Here is a 19,754-nt window from a genome sequence, read left to right as displayed (position 1 = left end):
GACCACAGATTTTCTATTGGATTGAGATCTTGGCTTTGACTAGGCCATTTCAACACATTTACATGTTTCACCTTAAACCGCTCAAGTGTTGCTTTAGCCGTGTGTTTGGGGTCATTGTCCTGCTGGAAGGTGAACCTCCGTCCGAGCCTCAGATCACGCACAGAGTGGGGCAGGTTGTGCTCAAGAATATCCCTGTATTTAGCAACATCTTTCCCTCAACTCTGACCAGTTTCCCAGTCCCGGCTGCTGAAAAACATCCCCCCAGAATGATGCTGCCACCACCATGTTTCACTGTGGGCATGGTGTTCTTTGGGTGATGTGCCGAAAAGCTCAATTTTAGTCTCATCAGATCAGAGCAAATTTCTTTTTTGGGAAAGTCTCCCACATGGATTTTCGCAAACTCACAACGTGCCTTTTTGTTTTTAGCTGAAAGTAATGTCTTTCTTCCGACCATTCTGCCATGAAGCCCAACTCTATGGAGCGTACAGCTTATTGTCGTCCTATGTACAGATCCTCCAGTCTCTGCTGTGGAACTCTGCAGCTCCTCCAGGGTTACCTTAGGTCTCTGTGCTGCCTCTCTGATTAATGCCCTCCTTGCCCAGTCCATGAGTTTTGGTGGGCGGCCGTCTCTTGGCAGGTTTGCTGTTGTGCCATGTTCTTTCCATTTGGTTATGATAGATTTGATGGTGCTCCTGGGGATCATCAAAGATTTGGATATTTTTTTATAACCTAACCCTGACTTGTACTTTTCAACACCATTGTCCCTTACTTGTTTGGAGAGTTCCTTGGTCTTCATGGCAGTGTTTGGTTAGTGATGCCTCTTTCTTTGGTGTTGCAGCCTCTGGAGCCTTTCAAAAAAGGTGTGTATATGTAATGACAGGTCATGTGACACTTAGATTGCACACAGGTGGACATCATTTTCACTAATTATGTGACTTCTGAAGGCAATTGGTTGGACTAGAGCTTTTTATGGGCTTCCTAACAAAGGGGGTGAATACATACGCACAGGCCAATGCTCCGTTTTCTTTGTCTAAACAATAGTTTTATTTATATATTTTTCTCATTTCACTTCACCGACTTAGACTATTGTGTTCTGATCCATCACATAAAATTCAGATTAACAAAAATACGAAAATATTGAATATTGAATAGTGAATATTTTTGCAAGGCACTGTATATGTGCAGAAGTAGACCAGGGGGTTGCCTGGTGTAGGTTGTGACTTTTGCTAAATGAGCCACAATCCAGGTCTAATCTCACTTTTAGCTCTTAAACATAGACCATTTTGAAAAGTGACAAGGCAGACTAAATCTCACAAAAAGTGACCAACGGTCACAAAAAAAACGCAGCAATCGCTGTGACTTTTTAAAGCCACAAAACTGACGCATCTGGTTTGATAAATGTCCACTTAGTGCATGTGTAGGTAACATTTTCGGTCTCCATCATTCGGTCAGTGTATACAAGTCTGTTGCTGAGCTGCAGGATCGTTGTCATCTGGCAGATGCGGAGCGCTCCACCACAAATCCATAGTCGTACTGAAAAGGAGAACAAATGTTCAGTGAACCATCACGAGAGTGAATTTAACCACTGAAACCAAGGACAGATAGATACGTGGTACCACAATACGTGGCTTCATAAAGCTCTCCAGATAAACGTAACAGATTTTCAGAGATTTTACACTGATCTTATCCTTTGTATTTGCAATCCCATGACTCCCACTGATAAGGGGGCAGGAAGATCTGTTGGGGGGCTGCAGCCTCCTTTAGTCAATGGGGCTGAGCTGTGATACCAGATATCGTCCCTCATGCATGAACATTGCTGTGTAATACAGAGAAGGGGCACAGTGCCCCTCCATTCTGCTGAGTGATAGGGGCCCCCATGTCGGGATATTAAGGAAAGGTCCCATATTGTAAAATCCCAGAAAACCTTTTCAACTCTGCCACAAGTTCAGCTCATCTGTAAATACACTGACGACGGCCTACAACGATACCCCACGACCTGAGTAGCCCCTTCTGGGGTATTGGCAGTGCGGTGACAAGGCTGACGCGGCCACTGCTTTATATCTGAACGTTGTATAATTGTCTATTCAGAAACTATCGAGTTCCACTAGTCACTAGCAAAAGTGACCGCGGTACATAAGTGCAGCGTCCACCGTCGTCTGGTCACATCTTCAAAACTCACCTCATTCTCAATGTCAGCCAAAGTTTTGATTTGAAGATTCTTGAAGTTAGAAAAGTTTATCTAAAAAGAAAAGAAATAAGACAATGGAGACATCAGCAGATGCCGGACACCACTCCCAATGACCACGCGTTACAACTGCTGGGTCATTGGGAACCCTTTAAGCCAGGAATCGATTTGCATTAGAAAAGGAATAATATTTTTTAATACACTTTTCAAAACCTAAGCTTGCTGTTATTTGAAGGGGTTGCCTCACCTCAGACACGGGTGGCATATTCCTAGTATGGGACCAGGAACTGTATCTCGAACGGTGCCCCCCCCCCCCCCAAATGAACAAGAGTGCACTGCGCATGTGCAGCTGCCCTCCATTCATTTCTATCGGAGTTCCAAAAACAGCCGTGTGCTGGCTTGGCTATTTCCGGCAGTCCCACGGAAGTGGAGTGGCAGCTGTGCTTGCGCAGTGAGCTCTCCATTTCTATAGGACTTCTGAACATGGCAGAGCACGCTTGCTCAGCTATTTGAACGGAAAGCACACTATGCATGTGTGGGGTGCTCTCATTCACATTGGGGGCCCCATTCTAAAGATAGGTGCGGGACCCAACGTGTGAGGTGACGCAACCGCTTTAATAGGAACGCTCATCTTCTGCTCCCGTGGGATACAAATCTGCTCTGGTCAAGTGATGGACGTCACGAGGCGCAGCTCCGATAACTGTACTGCAACCCGTCGTTCTCCTGTGTGTCTATTGCATGACCAAGAGCGAGTCTTATCCACTGGAAGTTAACTTTGATACTTCCTACTGAATGACAGCAAGCAGAAATCTTGAAAATCATAAAGAATTGGTAAAGTACAATGAAAATCTACAAGACTTCACGTGACATTAAGAAAAAAACAATTGCTGAAGCCAGAATCCCCCTATGCATCCTAACACAGAAGAGAAGTGGCGACTTATCAAGCTGGCTTGACCCTTGGCAACATAATTACCTCCTGGTTGAAATTGATCATTTTTACGGAAGTTTAGATTTTGTTTGTCGACTAGGAACCTGGCGGACTTTGGCGAACTATTCATTGGGACGCCCCTCTGTTAATTTAATGCTGGGGAAATAATAGTTCTAGGAGATTTGTCTCCTTGGCTATGTTAGCAAGATACCGATATAGAAGGGAGATACTAATGAAGCATCACAACAACAGATCAGCAGTCTCCAGCCTATGACCCTCCAGGTCCAAAACTTCTGCTCTCAGCCCATCCTTACAGCTAGAGGCTGCCAGGGCATGCTGGGATTTGTAGTTTCGCAACAGCGGGAGGGCCACAGAAGAGATGGCATGATCCAGGTACTCACAGAAGGCTCAGAAATCTTGCTTTCAAACATGGGATGGATGGTGAATGGGATCCCATCGATTGCTGAAACACAAAGACAAAAATGGTACGATATAAACCCTGGAGAAATGGGTTGACATTGAGGATAGTCACAGAGGTCTAAGATCTTACCGGATACGCCATAGACATTGGCCTCGTAGAGCGGGTGTTCAGACTGAGGGGATCTTACATGAGGTTTAGTATCAGCTACAGGAGCTGGGATCTGGGATGTGCTACAGCGGGGGACAGAGGAAATATTACAGGTCAGAGACGTAGGAGGGAAAAAAAATCAAACAAGATCTTCAACTCGAATTCTTAAAGGGGCTGTACCAACATTAAATGTTATTTTAACTGTATAATATATGAGCCCGCTGGTGTTCAGTGTGTATAGTAATGTGAATGTCCACCTACTGAGAATGATGTGCATGGTCAGACATGCTCAGTGCCATCCTTCAACAACCACCAGTTGTTTGTACTGTCAAAGTGCGACAGTCACAGGGAGAGAGAGCCCGCTGAGCTGTGTCCGGGAGAGAGCGGCAGCAGGACACGCCCGCTGAGCTGTGTCCGGGAGAGAGCGGCAGCAGGACACGCCCGCTGAGCTGTGTCCGGGAGAGAGCGGCAGCAGGACACGCCCGCTGAGCTGTGTCCGGGAGAGAGCGGCAGCAGGACACGCCCGCTGAGCTGTGTCCGGGAGAGAGCGGCAGCAGGACACGCCCGCTGAGCTGTGTCCGGGAGAGAGCGGCAGCAGGACACGCCCACTGAGCTGTGTCCGGGAGAGAGCGGCAGCAGGACACGCCCACTGAGCTGTGACAGGGACACGCCCGCTGAGCTGTGACAGGAAGAATGCTGTAGCAGGACACGCCCGCTGAGCTGTGACCAGAAAGGAGCTGAGCTACCAGAATAAAGAAAATCTAGCAAGGCAATGGGAGCAATGAAAGATCTCTAGATCCATGTGAGGTACAGGGCTGGTTCTAGCTTTGTTAGAAAGAGGCTCTCATGGTCTATATGATGTCTAATTTTCATTATTACAGGACATGGCATGACCCCTTTGTTGTGCTGTTAAGAAAACCCATTTTCGTATAGTCGTTAATATAGGGGGTCCTCATCTCTAAGCCAAGTGTTAAAAGTGGCTACAAAGACTGTCTCTTGGTCTGGACGACGTGTCCTGGATTACACAGACAATCCACTGGTTTGAACAGTGGTAACATTTTTTTTTTTTTTTGATATGTCATAGGGACATATGTTGATCGGCGGGAGTCCCAGCTCTGAGACCCCCACAGATCCCGCTAGAACAGGGAGTCAGTGGCACTCAGCTGAGTGCTGTTTCTCCTCCCTGCCGAGTGCAAGACTGTAGACGGTTTGAATAGAAAGCCTACGAGATCGTCTGCATTCTCGCGCTCAGCAGTGAGGAGAAGCAGCACTGACTCCTCGTTCTAGAGATCGTTGGGGGGGTCTCAGAGCTAGGATCAACATTTTTTATGCTGCGGCTCTCCAGATGTTGTAAAACTACAACTCCCACCATGCCCTGCTGTAAGCTGATAGATGTAGGCAGTGTGGGTGTGCTGGGAGTTGTAGCTTTGCAATAGCTGGAGAGCCTCAGGTTGGCCATTCCTGGTCTAGGAGTTGAAGTAAAATTCCATATTGATAAAACTATGGGCCTTAACTATATGCTAAACTGGGTTCTCCAGAAGTGGACAACTCCTTTCCCCATCAGAGGTACCCCTAAATCTGGGAAGATACTCCACAATCAACTGCCAAAAGGATTGAAAATGTCTGGCAAGTCAATGAGCTGTCCATGCAATGACGTGTCAAGTCTTCATGAGGGAGAGCTATTCTCCGCAGAACAGGATCTTTGCTGGGTAACCACCTCCATTATATCCATATGGGAGTCACCCCTTTAAGCTGCTATTCTGTAAAATCCCACAATATTGCCCCAAAATAGTACTTATCCCATTTTTTTTACAAGATTCTGAATCTAACAAAAAGAATGTACTGGAGCTTGGTCAAGCGATGGCCAATACTTCAGTACTCTTCCATATTTACTTCCTCCTAGAATATAGCTTTCTTAGGACTGTACTCACTTAGTCTGGGCTGGAATGCCGTTATCTAAAGAAAGTCCTCGGACGCCTGATGTGATGCTTCGTGGTTTCGGAGTAGGTTTCTGGAAAGCACAGGGAACCTTCTTGCACCATATAGCCAGGCCACTCATATCACTGGGTCATTAGAGGAACAGAACCATAGGGTGAGACTTAAAGGGACACTGACAGGCCCAATGAGCATATTTAGGCATATATATGTCAGTACAGGTCTTATAAAGTCTATTAAAATCATCTAAGTATCCCCCCTGTCCACCTTATAAATACCGAAATATTAAGTTTTATAACCTGCTTGTCCGGTCACAAATCTGCCCAAGGGGCGGCGTTTCATCTGAAAATGCGCCCAGCCAGCCGCTCCCAACTGCCGTCTGCAGCCCCGCCCAGCTCATCAATATTCACTTCGCTGGGCGGCGGCTACAACTCTCCCGACTCAAGTGCCCGGCGCATGCGCATAAAGCAGGGGCTGCAGCGCTCTGTACGCAGGCGCGATGTGACCCCGGCCGGGCGCATGCGCTGAAGATTGGACGGAGGACGTGCCCAGAGGATCGAATGGGCTGTGCGCAGAATCTTGAGTCGGGAGAGTTGTAGCCGCCGCCCAGCGAAGTGAATATTGATGAGCTGGGCGGAGCTTCAGACGGCAGTTGGGAGCGGCTGGCTGGGCGCATTTTCAGATGAAACGCCGCCCCTTGGGCAGATTTGTGACCGGACAAGCAGGTTATAAAACTTAAAGGGGTTATCCCACTTTGCGTTTTCATACTTACCTGCTGCCACCGCGCGTTCACTTCCTGGATTCTGGCTGGGGGCGGGCTTCATCTTGATTGAAGTCTTCTCCCGGCCGGGCCGCGCGCTGGACTGAACGCGCACGCTGCCGCGCATGCGCAATGTGACTTATTTCTGGCCAGTATAGTACAGAGCCGGCGTGCGCGTTCGCATCTCTGTACTATTCTGGCCGGGAAGAAGTCAACGTCGCGCATGCGCGGCAGCGTGCGCGGTCAGGACAGTGAGTGGCCCGGCCGGGAGAAAAGAAGAAGTCTTCTGGGCAAGCGCGACCATCGGGATTTTGCGGAAGAGCGGTGGTCGTAACCAGGGGAGACCGAGTCACAACAATAAGGTAAGTGGGGATGAATTTTCTCCTAATCGGTGGGAATTTGTTAATAAAGTATATTTACAAAAATGATCACTGTCAAATCATTAACAGATTTAACAGTGATCATTATGATGGGATAACCCCTTTAATATTTCGGTATTTATAAGGTGGACAGGGGGGATACTTAGATGATTTTAATAGACTTTATAAGACCTGTACTGACATATATATGCCTAAATATGCTAATTGGGCCTGTCAGTGTCCCTTTAAAGCGTCACTGTACAATCACACAGCTTTACGTAAATCAATAGTAGAGGGCGACCACAAGAAACTTTGTAACATGTTTTATCGGTAAGAAAGGTCTAGTTCTCATGTTATCAGCTGTTTACCTCCCCCCTTGATTTGCTAATCACTTTTCACATTGAAAAATGCTTTGATTTCCATCTCCGGATGGACCAGCTACACAGAAGGATCATATTACACATGTCAATACAAGTCTATGGAGAGGAGAGGGGGAGAAGAGTGAGCAGCAGCATGGGTGGGACGGGAGTCAAAGAGAGACACTAAGAGTACTATCACACTAGCGTTAAAGTTTTCCAGTATTGAGCTGCGTTCTAGCGGCTCAGTACCGGAAAAAAACTGATCAGTTTTGTCCCAATGCATTCTGAATGAAAAGCAATCCGTTCAGTGTGCATCAGGAGGTCTTCAGTTCAGTGACCTTTACGGTATTTTCTCTGGCCCAAATTCCGGAACACTTGCCTGATTGAAATGTATTAATGCCGGATCCGGTATCAAGTGTTCCGGTAAAGCGCAGACCTTTAAAAATGTGAACGGTAATAAATACCGGAACGGTTTTTCCGGATGACACTGGAAAAACGGATCCGGTATTGCAATGCATTTGTCAGACTGATCAGGATCCTGATCAGTCTGCAAATGACATGCGTTTGCATACAGTTTGCCTGATCAGGTAGGCAGTTCAGGCAACTGAACTGTCTGCCAGAATCAAACAACCCAAGTGTGAAAGTACCCTTAAAGGGGTTGTCCGGGTTCAGAGCTGTTAGCATCGGAGCATCTCATGCTCCGATGCGCTCTCTTGCCCTGCGCTAGATCGTGCAGGGCACGGGCTCTTTTGTTTACAATAACACACTGCCGTCCGAAGACTTCTGCCCGGCAGTGTGTTCGTTGACGTCACTGGATCTGATGGGCGGTAAAACGGCTAGGGCAGCTCTAAAGCCTGCCCATCAGTGCCGGTGAGGTCACCGGAACTCCTGAAAATGCAGTTTCCCTGTGCGATTTAGCACAGGGCAAAGGAGAACATTGGAACATGAACTGCTCCGATGCTCATTGCAGGGGGGGCTGCCTGGGTGAAAATGGAGGCATGTCCGGGTTCATCTCTGAACCTGGACAACCCCTTTAAGAGACTGCACAGCTGCATAGGAGATTTATATCTCAGCACAAGTGCTAAATTCTCAACCAATACAGGTCAGTACTTCTCTGTAATGTACTTTATGATCCTGGGGCTGCTTCTGGTTAAAGGGGCTGTCTACCTTATATACAATCAGTACAAAATATGGAATAAATGGGATATTGTCAGCTCACCAATATATACTCTTCAGAAGTTCTGCAGCCATTTATTTTATGGCCATGGCTATGCTGCCCTGCAAATGGTGGGGCACATAAACCTGTCCATCAGCTCCTCTCACTGAAACTAACTAAGTCTGCTCCACTTTCCTTTCTCATTCAGGATCTGGGTCTAGGAAAGAGGGCGCAGATGCATTTAGTTTCAGCAGGAGGTGCCGACGCATGCGGTCAAGTCATTTCCCCCTCCGTCAGCTGCCATTTGCAGGATGAGCGTGCTGGAGCTGTCCGGAGAAAGGAATTGGTTGGGAAAGTCATAAAAGAAATGGCTGAATTACCTCTGAACAGTATATATTTGTAAGCTGCCATTGTTTCCATTACCCCAGTGACTGCAGTAAAAGGCTATGGACGCCTTCTGCAATTTTTTTTTTGTTTGTTTTATGATGGCATTTTACTTATTTCAAGCTGTGACTTTGTTTGCTTTGGATCTCATCAGCTGACCGCTCATGTGTAGCTCTTACCTCCGAATTTGTGACCTCAAACATTTGTTTAAGCCATATTCTTATCAGTTTGATAAGAATTGAGCTATAAGGAGTGTTTATGAGGTCGGGAGGTCAGAGATAAGAGCTACACACGAGCCATCAGCTGACGGGATTTAATAAATAAATTTAAAAAATAAATAAAAAAATGTGACAACTTGCAAACAGATTGATTTTTTTAAACTCCAAAAACGGTAGAACATTTTTAATAAAAAACATTTAAGGACTCATGAGCACTGGAGATACATTTGTAGACATCCCATATAAAATGTATGAAGGGAGTTTTCCAGGCTGTAGGTATTGATGACCTGTCCTCAGGGTAGGTTACCAATTTCAGATTGGTGGGGGTCAGACTACTGGCACCTCCGCCGATCAGCCATTTCCTGCAGCTTCTGGCGCTGAACTAACACTTTGAACACATCTCCGTTCAAAGTGTAGTGGCCACGCAGAGTTACTGCAGGGCAGCTTCCATGGATGGCTTGCAAATGTGGTGGTCCATGGGTGACCCATAAACACTCGCCCCCTCTCACTTCTTGTAAAAATGGCGGAAAAGTGCTAAAAGTTGGAGCAAAACAGCACCTGAGCCAACATTTGCCATGCTAGAAAACTGGCAGACAAGACTGATACCCCCCTCGTAGTACTTACCCAACGCGAGTGTACGGCGCAGCAAGCTGCCTGCTTTTCACCGTTAGCTTAATGTCACAGACAGCAGAGTCGGCAGTGTTTGCAGGGCTCAGTTTAACACACAGACGTTTCTTCTTCGGCACGTTTACCTCTGTAAAGGCAAGCAACGCTTAGGCCCAGTCCACATCTGGTTTAGGAATTACACATTTCTGTTCCGTCAAACAGAGTACAAGACAGAGACACCGGCAGTGCCCAATAGTCCCCTATGACCTATAATGGGGTCACTCATGGTATATGTCATTTTACCGGGGGGGGGCAGGGGCTGCATGCTGTACTATTTATCCTCCATATGTGCCGTCTCTCCTAATGAAGCCTTAAGGCAAATGTGAACACAGCCCAACTCAAACTGAATGCAGCACACTGGAACAAGATCAGAACCAGAACAACCTCACTTGGTCAATCCTCTTCATTACAAGACATTAGGGGTATATCTGTAACATATACCATCAATGTCAGATATGGTAACCGCTCCTATCTTCAGAACAGGGCCCCCAATTTGAAGGTGAGAACAAACTTGTGAAGGGAAGCCTACTTACCTACTTCCTGGCATTGGCTTGTGGCTCCTGCACTCTCCAGCCTTGGCTGCTCCGCTCCGCTCCCTGGATGTAAACTTCCAGCTTGACACCGCTGTGGCCATTTACTGGCCATAGAGGTGACCTTCTTCCTTTGAGTCTTGTCAAATTGGAAGTTTACATTCAGGGTCCCGAGTGGAGCAACAAAGGCTGAAGAGGGAAGGAACCGGGAACCAGTGTCGGGAAGCCGGTAAGTAGGCTTTCCCTTGCAGGTCTGCCCAGAAGGGGAAGGGGTCAAGCCCCCCCGTCAGACATGCACAACCACTCTTGTAAGGATCTGCAGGGTTTTTGTGGTGTTAAAGGGGTTGTCAGGGTTCAGCGCTGAACCCGGACATACCCATAATTTCACCTAGGCAGCCCCCCAATGTTAGCATCGAAACATATTATGCTCTGATGCTCTCCCTTGCCCTGTGCGATCCAGCGCAGGGTAAGGGCGCCCAGCAGTGTGTTCGGTTTTACAGACTACGGCAGCGCTAAAGGCCGCCCATCAGTGCCGGTGATGTCATCGGGCTCACTGCTGGGGGGAAGCCTCCGCCTGGCAGCCCTAAGGAGAGCCTGGTCCGTCACCAGATCTCTAGAAAAAGCCTTTGCCCTGCGCGATTGAGCGAAGAGCAAAGGAGAACATCAGAGCATGAACTTCTCCGATGCTCAAGTCAGGGGGGCTGCCTGGGTGAAAATGGGGGTATGTCCGGGTTCAGCTCTGAACCTGGACAACCCCTTTAATGGTACAATCAAAACCACAATCCATTCACAACAGGAGACTAATATGTGCTTAAAATACTAATCACAATAACATATCAGATCTGTCAGGAGCAGCTTGTTGATGGTTTCCATGTACCAACAGGAGACTCTTCCATTTCTACTTTACTGACTGTAGAGCCAAACCGCGACCTGATATAAGCTCCGCACTATAAGGATATAAACCAGAACACGCTCATACTCTGGTCAGCAGTCTAGTACAAGGAGGAGACACACATAATGGACATAATTGCTAATCGGAGATTGTCGTTGGGCAGGTTTACATCATTATCCGATACAACTGAGACATGACGTGATCCAGGACATACTAGCGGCATTACTCAGCTGGAAGAAGGAATGGTAAAAATAAAAACCACACTGGGTTAGATACTTACTGGGATCTACATACTCTCCAATAAAAGCGAACCCTACTGGTAAGGCGCTCTTCTCGCTCAGCAGCACCACCTCAGTGATGACTTGTTCTATGGTCTGTAGATACAAGAAGACATGAGCCGACACCGTGAAGGCACCTGGAGCGCGGTCCAAGCAGAGGACAGATATGCAATTACTCAGAGGTTGTTCTGTACATCCGGCCAGAAATCCAAAACCTTACATGTAAACTAAATGCAACCAAAGTTAACCACAGGCTTCTTCAGGAGGTTGGAAACCCAGGTCAGTTCTTAAAAGGGGTTGTCTAGGATTAGAAGAACATGGCTGCTTTCTTCCAAAGTCAGGTGCAGACCTGCCCAAGGTTTGATTCTGGTGTTTTAGCCCAGTTCCATTTAAAAGGGGCTTTCCGAGACTTAAATACTGATCGGTAGGGGTCCAACACGCAGGACCCCCGTCGATCAGCTGTTTGAAAAGGCGCTAGTGCTCTCAATAGTGCAGCGGCCTTCTCACAGCTTCTCCTAGGCCAGTGACGACACATCAATTGGCCACGTGGCCTAGGTGCAGCTCAGCCCCATAGAAGTGAATGGGGCTGAGCGCGATACCAAGCACAGTCACTATACAATGTGATTGGGGAGCTGTGAGAAGGCAGCGGCGCTCACTTGATCGGTGGGGTCCCAGGTGTCAGACCCCCACCGCTCAGATTCTGATGGCCTATCCTGAGGATAGCTCATCAGTATTCAAATCTCAGAAAACCCATTTAAGAAAACATAGCTGAGCTGCAATACATGCAACCTGTGAGCAAGCGTGGTCCGATATTTGGAAGAAAACAGCCATCATTTTTTCCCCCGTTTGGTTTAAGGTTGAAACGATTACTCGATTTAGGCTACTTTCACACTACCGTTCAGAGCGGATCCGTCTGATGTCTGCCCAGACGGATCCGCTCATATAATGCAGACTTGGGATCCGTTCAGAACGGATCCGTCTGCATTATATTGTAGAAAAAAATCTAAGTGTGAAAGTAGCTTCAGACGGATCCGTTCAGACTTTACATTGAAAGTCAATGGGAACGGATCCGTTTGAAAATTGCACCATATTGTGTCATCTTCAAACGGATCCGTCCCCATTGACTTCCATTGTAAGTCTGGACGGATCCGTTTGCCTCCGCACGGCCAGGCGGACACCCGAACGCTGCAAGCAGCATTCAGGTGTCCGCTCGCTGAGCGGAGCGGAGGCTGAACGCTGGCAGGCGGATGCATTCTCAGTGGATCCGCCTCCACTGAGAATGCATTAGGGCTGGACGGATCCGTTCGGGGCCGCTCGTGAGAGCCTTTAAACGGAGCTCACGAGCGGACACCCGAACGCTAGTGTGAAAGTAGCCTTAATCGAGTAATTCGACACAAAAAAATCCTTGATGCAGATTCACTTGTGTCATGTGAGTGGAGCGCTTGCTATTACTCACCGCTCTGTGGTCACCCGCCGGCCTGCACCGCACTGGATCCTGAGACATCGTCAGGATGTAGTGCATGTACTATGACCTGGGGAAGGGGGGGGGGGAAGCCTGATGGCACTAAGGATGGGGGGAGGGGGGGGAAAAGCCTGATGGCACTAAGGATGGGGGAAGGGGGGGGCAGTCTGATGGCACTAAGGATGGGGGGAAAAAGCCTGATGGCACTAAGGATGGGGGGAGGGGGGGGGCAGTCTGATGGCACTAAGGATGGGGGGAGGGGGGGGGGAAAGCCTGATGGCACTAAGGATGGGGGAAGGGGGGGGGGCAGTCTGATGGCACTAAGGATGGGGGGAGGGGGGGGGAAAAGCCTGATGGCACTAAGGATGGGGGAAGGGGGGGGGGGGCAGTCTGATGGCACTAAGGATGGGGGAGGGGGAAGCCTGATGGCACTAAGGATGGGGGGAGGGGGGGGAAAAGCCTGATGGCACTAAGGATCGGGGAAGGGGGGGGGGCAGTCTGATGGCACTAAGGATGGGGGGAAAAAGCCTGATGGCACTAAGGATGGGGGGAGGGGGGGGGGCAGTCTGATGGCACTAAGGATGGGGGGAGGGGGGGGGAAAGCCTGATGGCACTAAGGATGGGGGAAGGGGGGGGGGGGCAGTCTGATGGCACTAAGGATGGGGGGAGGGGGGGGAAAAGCCTGATGGCACTAAGGATGGGGGAAGGGGGGGGGCAGTCTGATGGCACTAAGGATGGGGGAGGGGGAAGCCTGATGGCACTAAGGATGGGGGGAGGGGGGGGGAGAAGCCTGATGGCACTAAGGATGGGGGAGGAGGGGGGAAAGCCTGATGGCACTAAGGATGGGGGGAGGGGGGGGGGGGGAGAAGCCTGATGGCACTAAGGATGGGGGGAGGGGGGGGAAGCCTGATGGCACTAAGGATGGGGGAGGAGGGGGGAAAGCCTGATGGCACTAAGGATGGGGGGAGGGGGGGGGGGAAGCCTGATGGCACTAAGGATGGGGGGAGGGGGGGGAAAGCCTGATGGCACTAAGGATGGGGGGAGGGGGGGGGGAAGCCTGATGGCACTAAGGATGGGGGAGGAGGGGGGAAAGCCTGATGGCACTAAGGATGGGGGGGAGGGGGGGGGGGAAGCCTGATGGCACTAAGGATGGGGGGAGGGGGGGGAAAAGCCTGATGGCACTAAGGATGGGGGGAGGGGGGGGGAAAGCCTGATGGCACTAAGGATGGGGGGAGGGGGGGGGAAAGCCTGATGGCACTAAGGATGGGGGGAGGAGGGGGGGGAAGCCTGATGGCACTAAGGATGGGGGGAGGTGGGGGGGGAAGCCTGATGGCACTAAGGATGGGGGGGGGGAAGCCTGATGGCACTAAGGATGGGGGGGGGGGAAGCCTGATGGCACTAAGGATCGGGGGGGGGGGGGGGGAGAAGCCTGATGGCACTAAGGATGGGGGGAGGGGGGGGGAAGCCTGATGGCACTAAGGATGGGGGGAGGGGGGGGGGGAAAGCCTGATGGCACTAAGGATCGGGGGAGGGGGGGGGGGGAGAAGCCTGATGGCACTAAGGATGGGGGGAAAGCCTGATGGCACTAAGGATGGGGGGGGGGAGGGGGAAAGCCTGATGGCACTAAGGATGGGGGGGGGGGGGGGAGGGGGGAAAGCCTGATGGCACTAAGGATGGGGGGGAGGGGGAAGCCTGATGGCACTAAGGATGGGGGGGAGGGGGAAGCCTGATGGCACTAAGGATGGGGGGAGGGGGGGGGGGGAGCCTGATGGCACTAAGGGGGGGGGGGGGGGGGGGGAGGAGCCTGATGGCACTAAGGATGGGGGGAGGGGGGGGGGAAGCCTGATGGCACTAAGGATGGGGGGGGGGGGGGGGGAGGGGGGAAAGCCTGATGGCACTAAGGATGGGGGGGAGGGGGAAGCCTGATGGCACTAAGGATGGGGGAGGGGAAAGCCTGATGGCACTAAGGATGGGGGGAGGGGGGGGGGGAAGCCTGATGGCACTAAGGGTGACTCCAAACACTCAAGAGAACCGGGGTCCATTAACAGAGCGGTGCTTGCATGTGTCCACTGCTGCTACATCCAGCTCTATGGGACTGCTGGAGATTGCAGAATACCATGCTGTGGGGCTACCTCCGGCTGTCCCACAGAATTCAATGGCGTCTGCCACCCATCAATCCACGTCCAATCACCAGGATGCCCGGTCTGACTACCCTGACATGAAGCTTATGACGGGTCACAGTATTATGGCAGATGTACACGCAGGGTGTGAGCAGAGCTTACCTCCAGAGCGGCGCTGTGACATAGGTAAAGGGCAGACCTCTGATTAAACCCCTTCAGAAAGTTGGCAGAGGCGCCTTCCGCCGAGGCTGCGATCTATGGAGGGAACAAACAATCCACCTGCTACGTTACCGAATGTGGGCGAAAACCAAAACCAACCAATTCAAATCTGACACTTACTATGATGTGACCTTTGGGGCACGTGGATTGGCCAGAAGTCCAAGCTAAGCTGGTCAGAGGTCTCGTAGAATCCTCCATATCAGAGTCTTTATGACAATCCCTAAAACAGAAGTTCATAGGCATGTTCACCAGGCAGAACCATTTTACAGTTCACACAACAAATGCATCTAAATTAGTCGAGCAATTCTATTTCCTGAACACGATTATGGGGGCGGCCATTTTGCCTGAGCCATTCTTAACAGCCTTCAGAGATTAGCTTTCCAGCCGCCTCCAGGGACGGCACAGGGCTGGACCCCATGGACGTCTATGGGAGAGTTTTCTAGGTAAGGAGGGAGTAGATAAGCTGTGCCATCACCTATTGTGAAGGGTGGATCATGTGTTATCTATCTATCTATCTATCTATCTATATATATATATATACAGGGAATATCTGTCATTGTAATGCTGCCTGTGATGATCATGAGATGACTGCTGAAAAGCGATCAGTACAAAACAAGAAATGGCGCCTATTATTAAGCTTAATGGCCGGTGCGACAACTGCACTTTATGATAGTAACATGCAAAATTAATTAGAATGTTATAAAAAAAAAAAAAGATATACATGTTCAAAAACTTGATTTAAACAAAAGGTCATTTTTAGTGTTGAGCGAACTTCTGTTTTAAGTTCGGCGTCTAAAGTTCGGCTTCCGGTTAGCGGAGAATCCCGATATGGATTCCGAATTCCGTTGTGGTCCGTGGTAGCGGAATCAATAATCGGCCATTATTGATTCCGCTACCACGGACCATAACGGAATTCGGAATCCATATCGGGATTCTCCGCTAACCGGAAGCCGAACTTTAGACGCCGAACTTAAAACAGAAGTTCGCTCAACACTAGTCATTTTCTAATGACACATTCCTAGGGAATTTAAGGGCTCAGTCTGCCGCCTGACATGGACTTTTAAAGGGGTTGTCCAGCCTTTAGTAAGTGATGGCCTATCCTCTGTCAGCACTGTAGTGGTGGGAGTTACTACAGCTGATCGGTGAGGGTGCCGGACCCCCGCAATCAGGCTGGACCTCTTTAAGGGTTCGTTTACACAGAGTTTTTGCGACATGGATTTTGATGTGGATTCCATGCCCAAAAACTGTGCCCAAAACGCTTGCGAATCACCTCCACTGAATTAAATGAGAAAAGTCATTGTTTATTGATATGGCGCTTTTTTTTCTACTTGCGATTTTAAAGTGACTTGTCCATTCTTGACGTTCCCACGGAAATGGGCAGGACGAAAAACCACGTCAAAACCGCATCAAAAAAAAAAATTGCTAAAAATCTTGTCGGATTAAAACGGCATCCCAAAAAACACAAGGAATCTTGATGCGGATTTCACATCAGGTTTTTTTTTTTTTTTTTAGCAAAGAAAAAGCGGATTGTGAACGTACCCTTAGAGAAGTAGCTTTTTTGTGCATAAAAAAATAAATAAAATAAAAAACACGCCAGCTCCAAATCTTGGCTGAAGGTCCACGGCTGGTATCAGCAACCTCTGGCACTCCAGGTGTTCCAGAACTACAACTCCCAGAATGCTCCATTCACTTTTATAGGTGTTAGGGTGACCGTATCAATGGTTCTGCATCCATTCCGCAATTTTGCGGAACAGGTGCGGACCCGTTCATTTCAACGAGGCCGCAAAAGATGCGGACAGCACACGGTGTGCTGTCCGCATCAGTTGTTCTGTTCCGTGGTCCCGCAAAAAATATATAACACGTCCTATACTTATCTGCAATCGTGGACAAGAATAGACATTTCTATAACGCACAGGGGTGGCATCCATTCGGAACGCACAGGGGTGGCATCCGTGCTTTGCGGAGCCGCAATTTGAGGACTGAAAAACATGGCGCTGTCCGTGTGAATGCGCCCTTAGAAGAACAGCCGAGCATATTTGCATGCTGGGAGTTGTAGTTTCGCAGCAGCTGGAGTGCCGAAGGCTGCAGATCCCTGATCTATGGGAAATACGAAACCCAGGACACACAGGCTGAAAGGCTAGTTTCACACTTGAATTTATCGGATCCGGCAGAGAGTAGCCTGCTTGAGTTTACCAGATATCGCCGTTCACCATTGACTATAATGGAATCCATTATGGCGGGTTTTGGTCAGACAAAAACTGGTGCCGGCAGCGATTTTTTGTCTGGATGAAACCCGTCGCTCATGCCGGAAACCAGACAGATCACCGCCGGATCCCGGAATAGTAAATACGGTCAGGAGGTGAACAGCAGGATCCGGTGAATCCCTGCCGACTGTTCTATGCCGGATCCGATAAGTGTGAAACTAGCTGGAGTTTCTGTAACGGTCTTTTTTATTTTATTAGGCTGCGTTTTTTGAAAATTCCAACATTCTGGAACTTTTGCCTTTTTTTCTCGTGCATTTTTGTCAAGTACAAGGGGTCGTCCGTGGACATTTATGGCGTGACCACGATGCCACAATGTAAACTTCCCCCGAGAAGCGGACCGCTGCTTTTCTACGTCATCAGCACGAGATCGGGGGTCAACTAATTTATAGTAAAAATTCCTCCAAAATCAGCCCCCCCAAAAAAAAAGGTATTACAAGGGACTGTGATGTAATGTAACGGGTGGCCTAACGACCTGACGTATATGAGCGCCCACCCCACCATAATCCAGCACAGGCTGCCCCTTTATAGGAGAACATCATGGCACCTACCAAACTCCATAAAGTTATATATAGAAGTATATTTCTGTGCATTTTTACCTCCTTTCGGCCTCTCATACATTTATCCAGGTAAAAAAGGACACTTACCTCCCAGAATACAAGCCGACTACCACCCGACCAGCAACTTCTACTTCCTGGTTGGGAGTCACCTACAAAGCAGGTAGAGCCGGGTGACACAGGGAAACTACATTTCCCGGCACGCCTCGCGGAAGGAGATGCAGGCATCCCGCTGTGCGCCTGCGTGCAGAAGGCGGGCGTGAGTGCTCATGCGCGTTAAAGTAAATCATGTGGTTCACGGAGATTTTGAGCTTGGAAATTTGCTCCGTCCACTTGTGCGGCCTTGCAGGCGGCTGTGTAGTCTATCCCCGCGCGTCCGCCTTTTATCCACCGTTAATTTGCAACATTAAGCTTTTTGATGACTTTCTTTCCCCTCAGACTCAATTACTTTCATTTATCACGATGTTTAGCTTAATTTTCCCTCAGTTTTTAATGGGGTAGTCCAAGTAATTTTTTTTACTTTATTAAAACAGCAGGAAATCTATTAGATTTTTATTTTTTTCACATGTTTTCCATACCCTTCTCTATAGGGTGATGAGGTTTGGGGGGGGGGGGGGGGGCGTGGCGGGGGGATCACAATATACTAAGGCAGGGCCGGTGCAAGGATTTTTGCTGCCCTAGGCAAGATAAAAATTGCCCCTTAACCCCTTCAGCCCAGTGGGAGGGGGACACGAGGGTGCCCCACTCCTAACAACTATATAGTGCTCCTTTACCACCAGTACTGCCCAGTGTCTATAGACACCAGTACCTCTACATTAATCTGTACTGGTTCTGGGACTATAGTGTCCTTTTAGGCTCCATTCACACGTCCGCAATTTCGTTCTGCATTTTGCGGAACGGAATTGCAGACCCATTCATTCCTATGGGGCAGCACGATGTGCTGCCCGGACACGGAATTAAGGATCCGCACTTCCGGGTCTGCACTTCCGTTCCGCCCAAAAAATAGAACATGTCCTATTCTTGTCCACAATTGCGGACAAGAACAGGCATATTCTATTAGTGCCGGCAATGTGCGGTACGCAAAATGCAGAACCCACATTGCCACTTTCTGTGTTTTGCGGATCCGCGGCTCCGTGTATCTGCAAAACACGTTGCGGACGTGTGAATGGAGCCTTAATGTGAGGTAAATTAGTTTCCAATGTAGTATTAATAACTAAACAATTACATAATAAACATATTGCATTGTCTACTTACCACCAGGACAATAAGATGATCTGGTGTCACGAAGGTGTCAAGAGCCACGTCTGACTCCGTTATACCCGGGGTCAGGAAGTCACAGCGGGTGGCTGCGCGTTCAATGTACAAAGACAGTGCTGTTTCGTAATGGTAGCTTTCTGGGTTTGCCTTGCAATCCTTTTTGGCTCACTCAGGGATCCGTAGCTTCTTCTCCTCAGCTGTTTCTTGTCCAGCAATCCCAACCTCCTTATATTCCCATCTCCCACTTCTCTGGTTGCCAGATATAGAGCTTCCTGCCTGGACTTCTATACTGACCCACTGGAGCTGAGTAGCTGTGTTCCCTGGTTGTTGTTCCAGAACGTTACCCTCCGGATCCCTGTGGGCCTTGGTGGTCTGCTGTTGTCGCCCACCTGGGTGTATGTGTTTGTCTGTATTGTCTGTCCTCTCCCTGGTGTTTCCCTTTTAGTGTCAGTGGTGCGGACTAGTGATCCCACCGCCCCGTTCACTACATAGGGCTCATCCTAGGGAAAGCCAGGGTTTAGGCACGTGATCGCCGCACGGGTGAGGAACCCGTCTAGGGACGTCAGGGCAGTCAGGTTCCAGCCGCAAGGTGAGTCAGGGGTCACCACCTTTCCCTCTCCCTTGGACAGGGCCTTCCCATTTCCCTCCCTTTGCGTGACG

General features: G+C 49.4%; 1 protein-coding gene across 1 annotated transcript; it reads right to left on the bottom strand.

The window, feature by feature from the left end:
* Positions 1-1,416: 1,416 nt before the first annotated feature.
* MVB12A (multivesicular body subunit 12A) lies at positions 1,417-18,056 on the bottom strand. The gene is made up of 10 exons (XM_040405675.1): positions 17,928-18,056; positions 15,140-15,239; positions 14,963-15,055; positions 11,221-11,314; positions 9,477-9,606; positions 5,613-5,744; positions 3,664-3,764; positions 3,515-3,576; positions 2,180-2,239; positions 1,417-1,533 (listed from the first exon to the last, which is right to left on the bottom strand). Exons 2-10 carry the CDS (start codon positions 15,215-15,217, stop codon positions 1,489-1,491), a joined length of 795 nt encoding a protein of 264 aa, XP_040261609.1. The 5' UTR covers positions 15,218-15,239; positions 17,928-18,056; the 3' UTR covers positions 1,417-1,488.
* Between the last annotated feature and the right edge of the window lie 1,698 nt (positions 18,057-19,754).

Source organism: Bufo bufo, chromosome 8, assembly GCF_905171765.1.
Source record: "Bufo bufo chromosome 8, aBufBuf1.1, whole genome shotgun sequence".
Classification (NCBI taxonomy): domain Eukaryota; kingdom Metazoa; phylum Chordata; class Amphibia; order Anura; family Bufonidae; genus Bufo; species Bufo bufo.
Note: the sequence above shows the minus strand (reverse complement) of the source record. Positions and strands in the feature narration are given on the sequence as shown.

What these genes read in the sequence shown, in the direction of transcription:
- MVB12A (XM_040405675.1), bottom strand. Translation starts at nt 15,217, where the DNA reads ATGGAGGATTCTACGAGACCTCTGACCAGCTTAGCTTGGACTTCTGGC. An exon ending in GCGCCGTACACTCGCGTTGG is followed by an intron (nt 5,745 to 9,476) that starts GTAAGTACTACG and finishes CTAATGACCCAG; the next exon opens with TGATATGAGTGGCCTGGCTA. An exon ending in CAATGTCTATGGCGTATCCG is followed by an intron (nt 3,577 to 3,663) that starts GTAAGATCTTAG and finishes TTTGTGTTTCAG; the next exon opens with CAATCGATGGGATCCCATTC.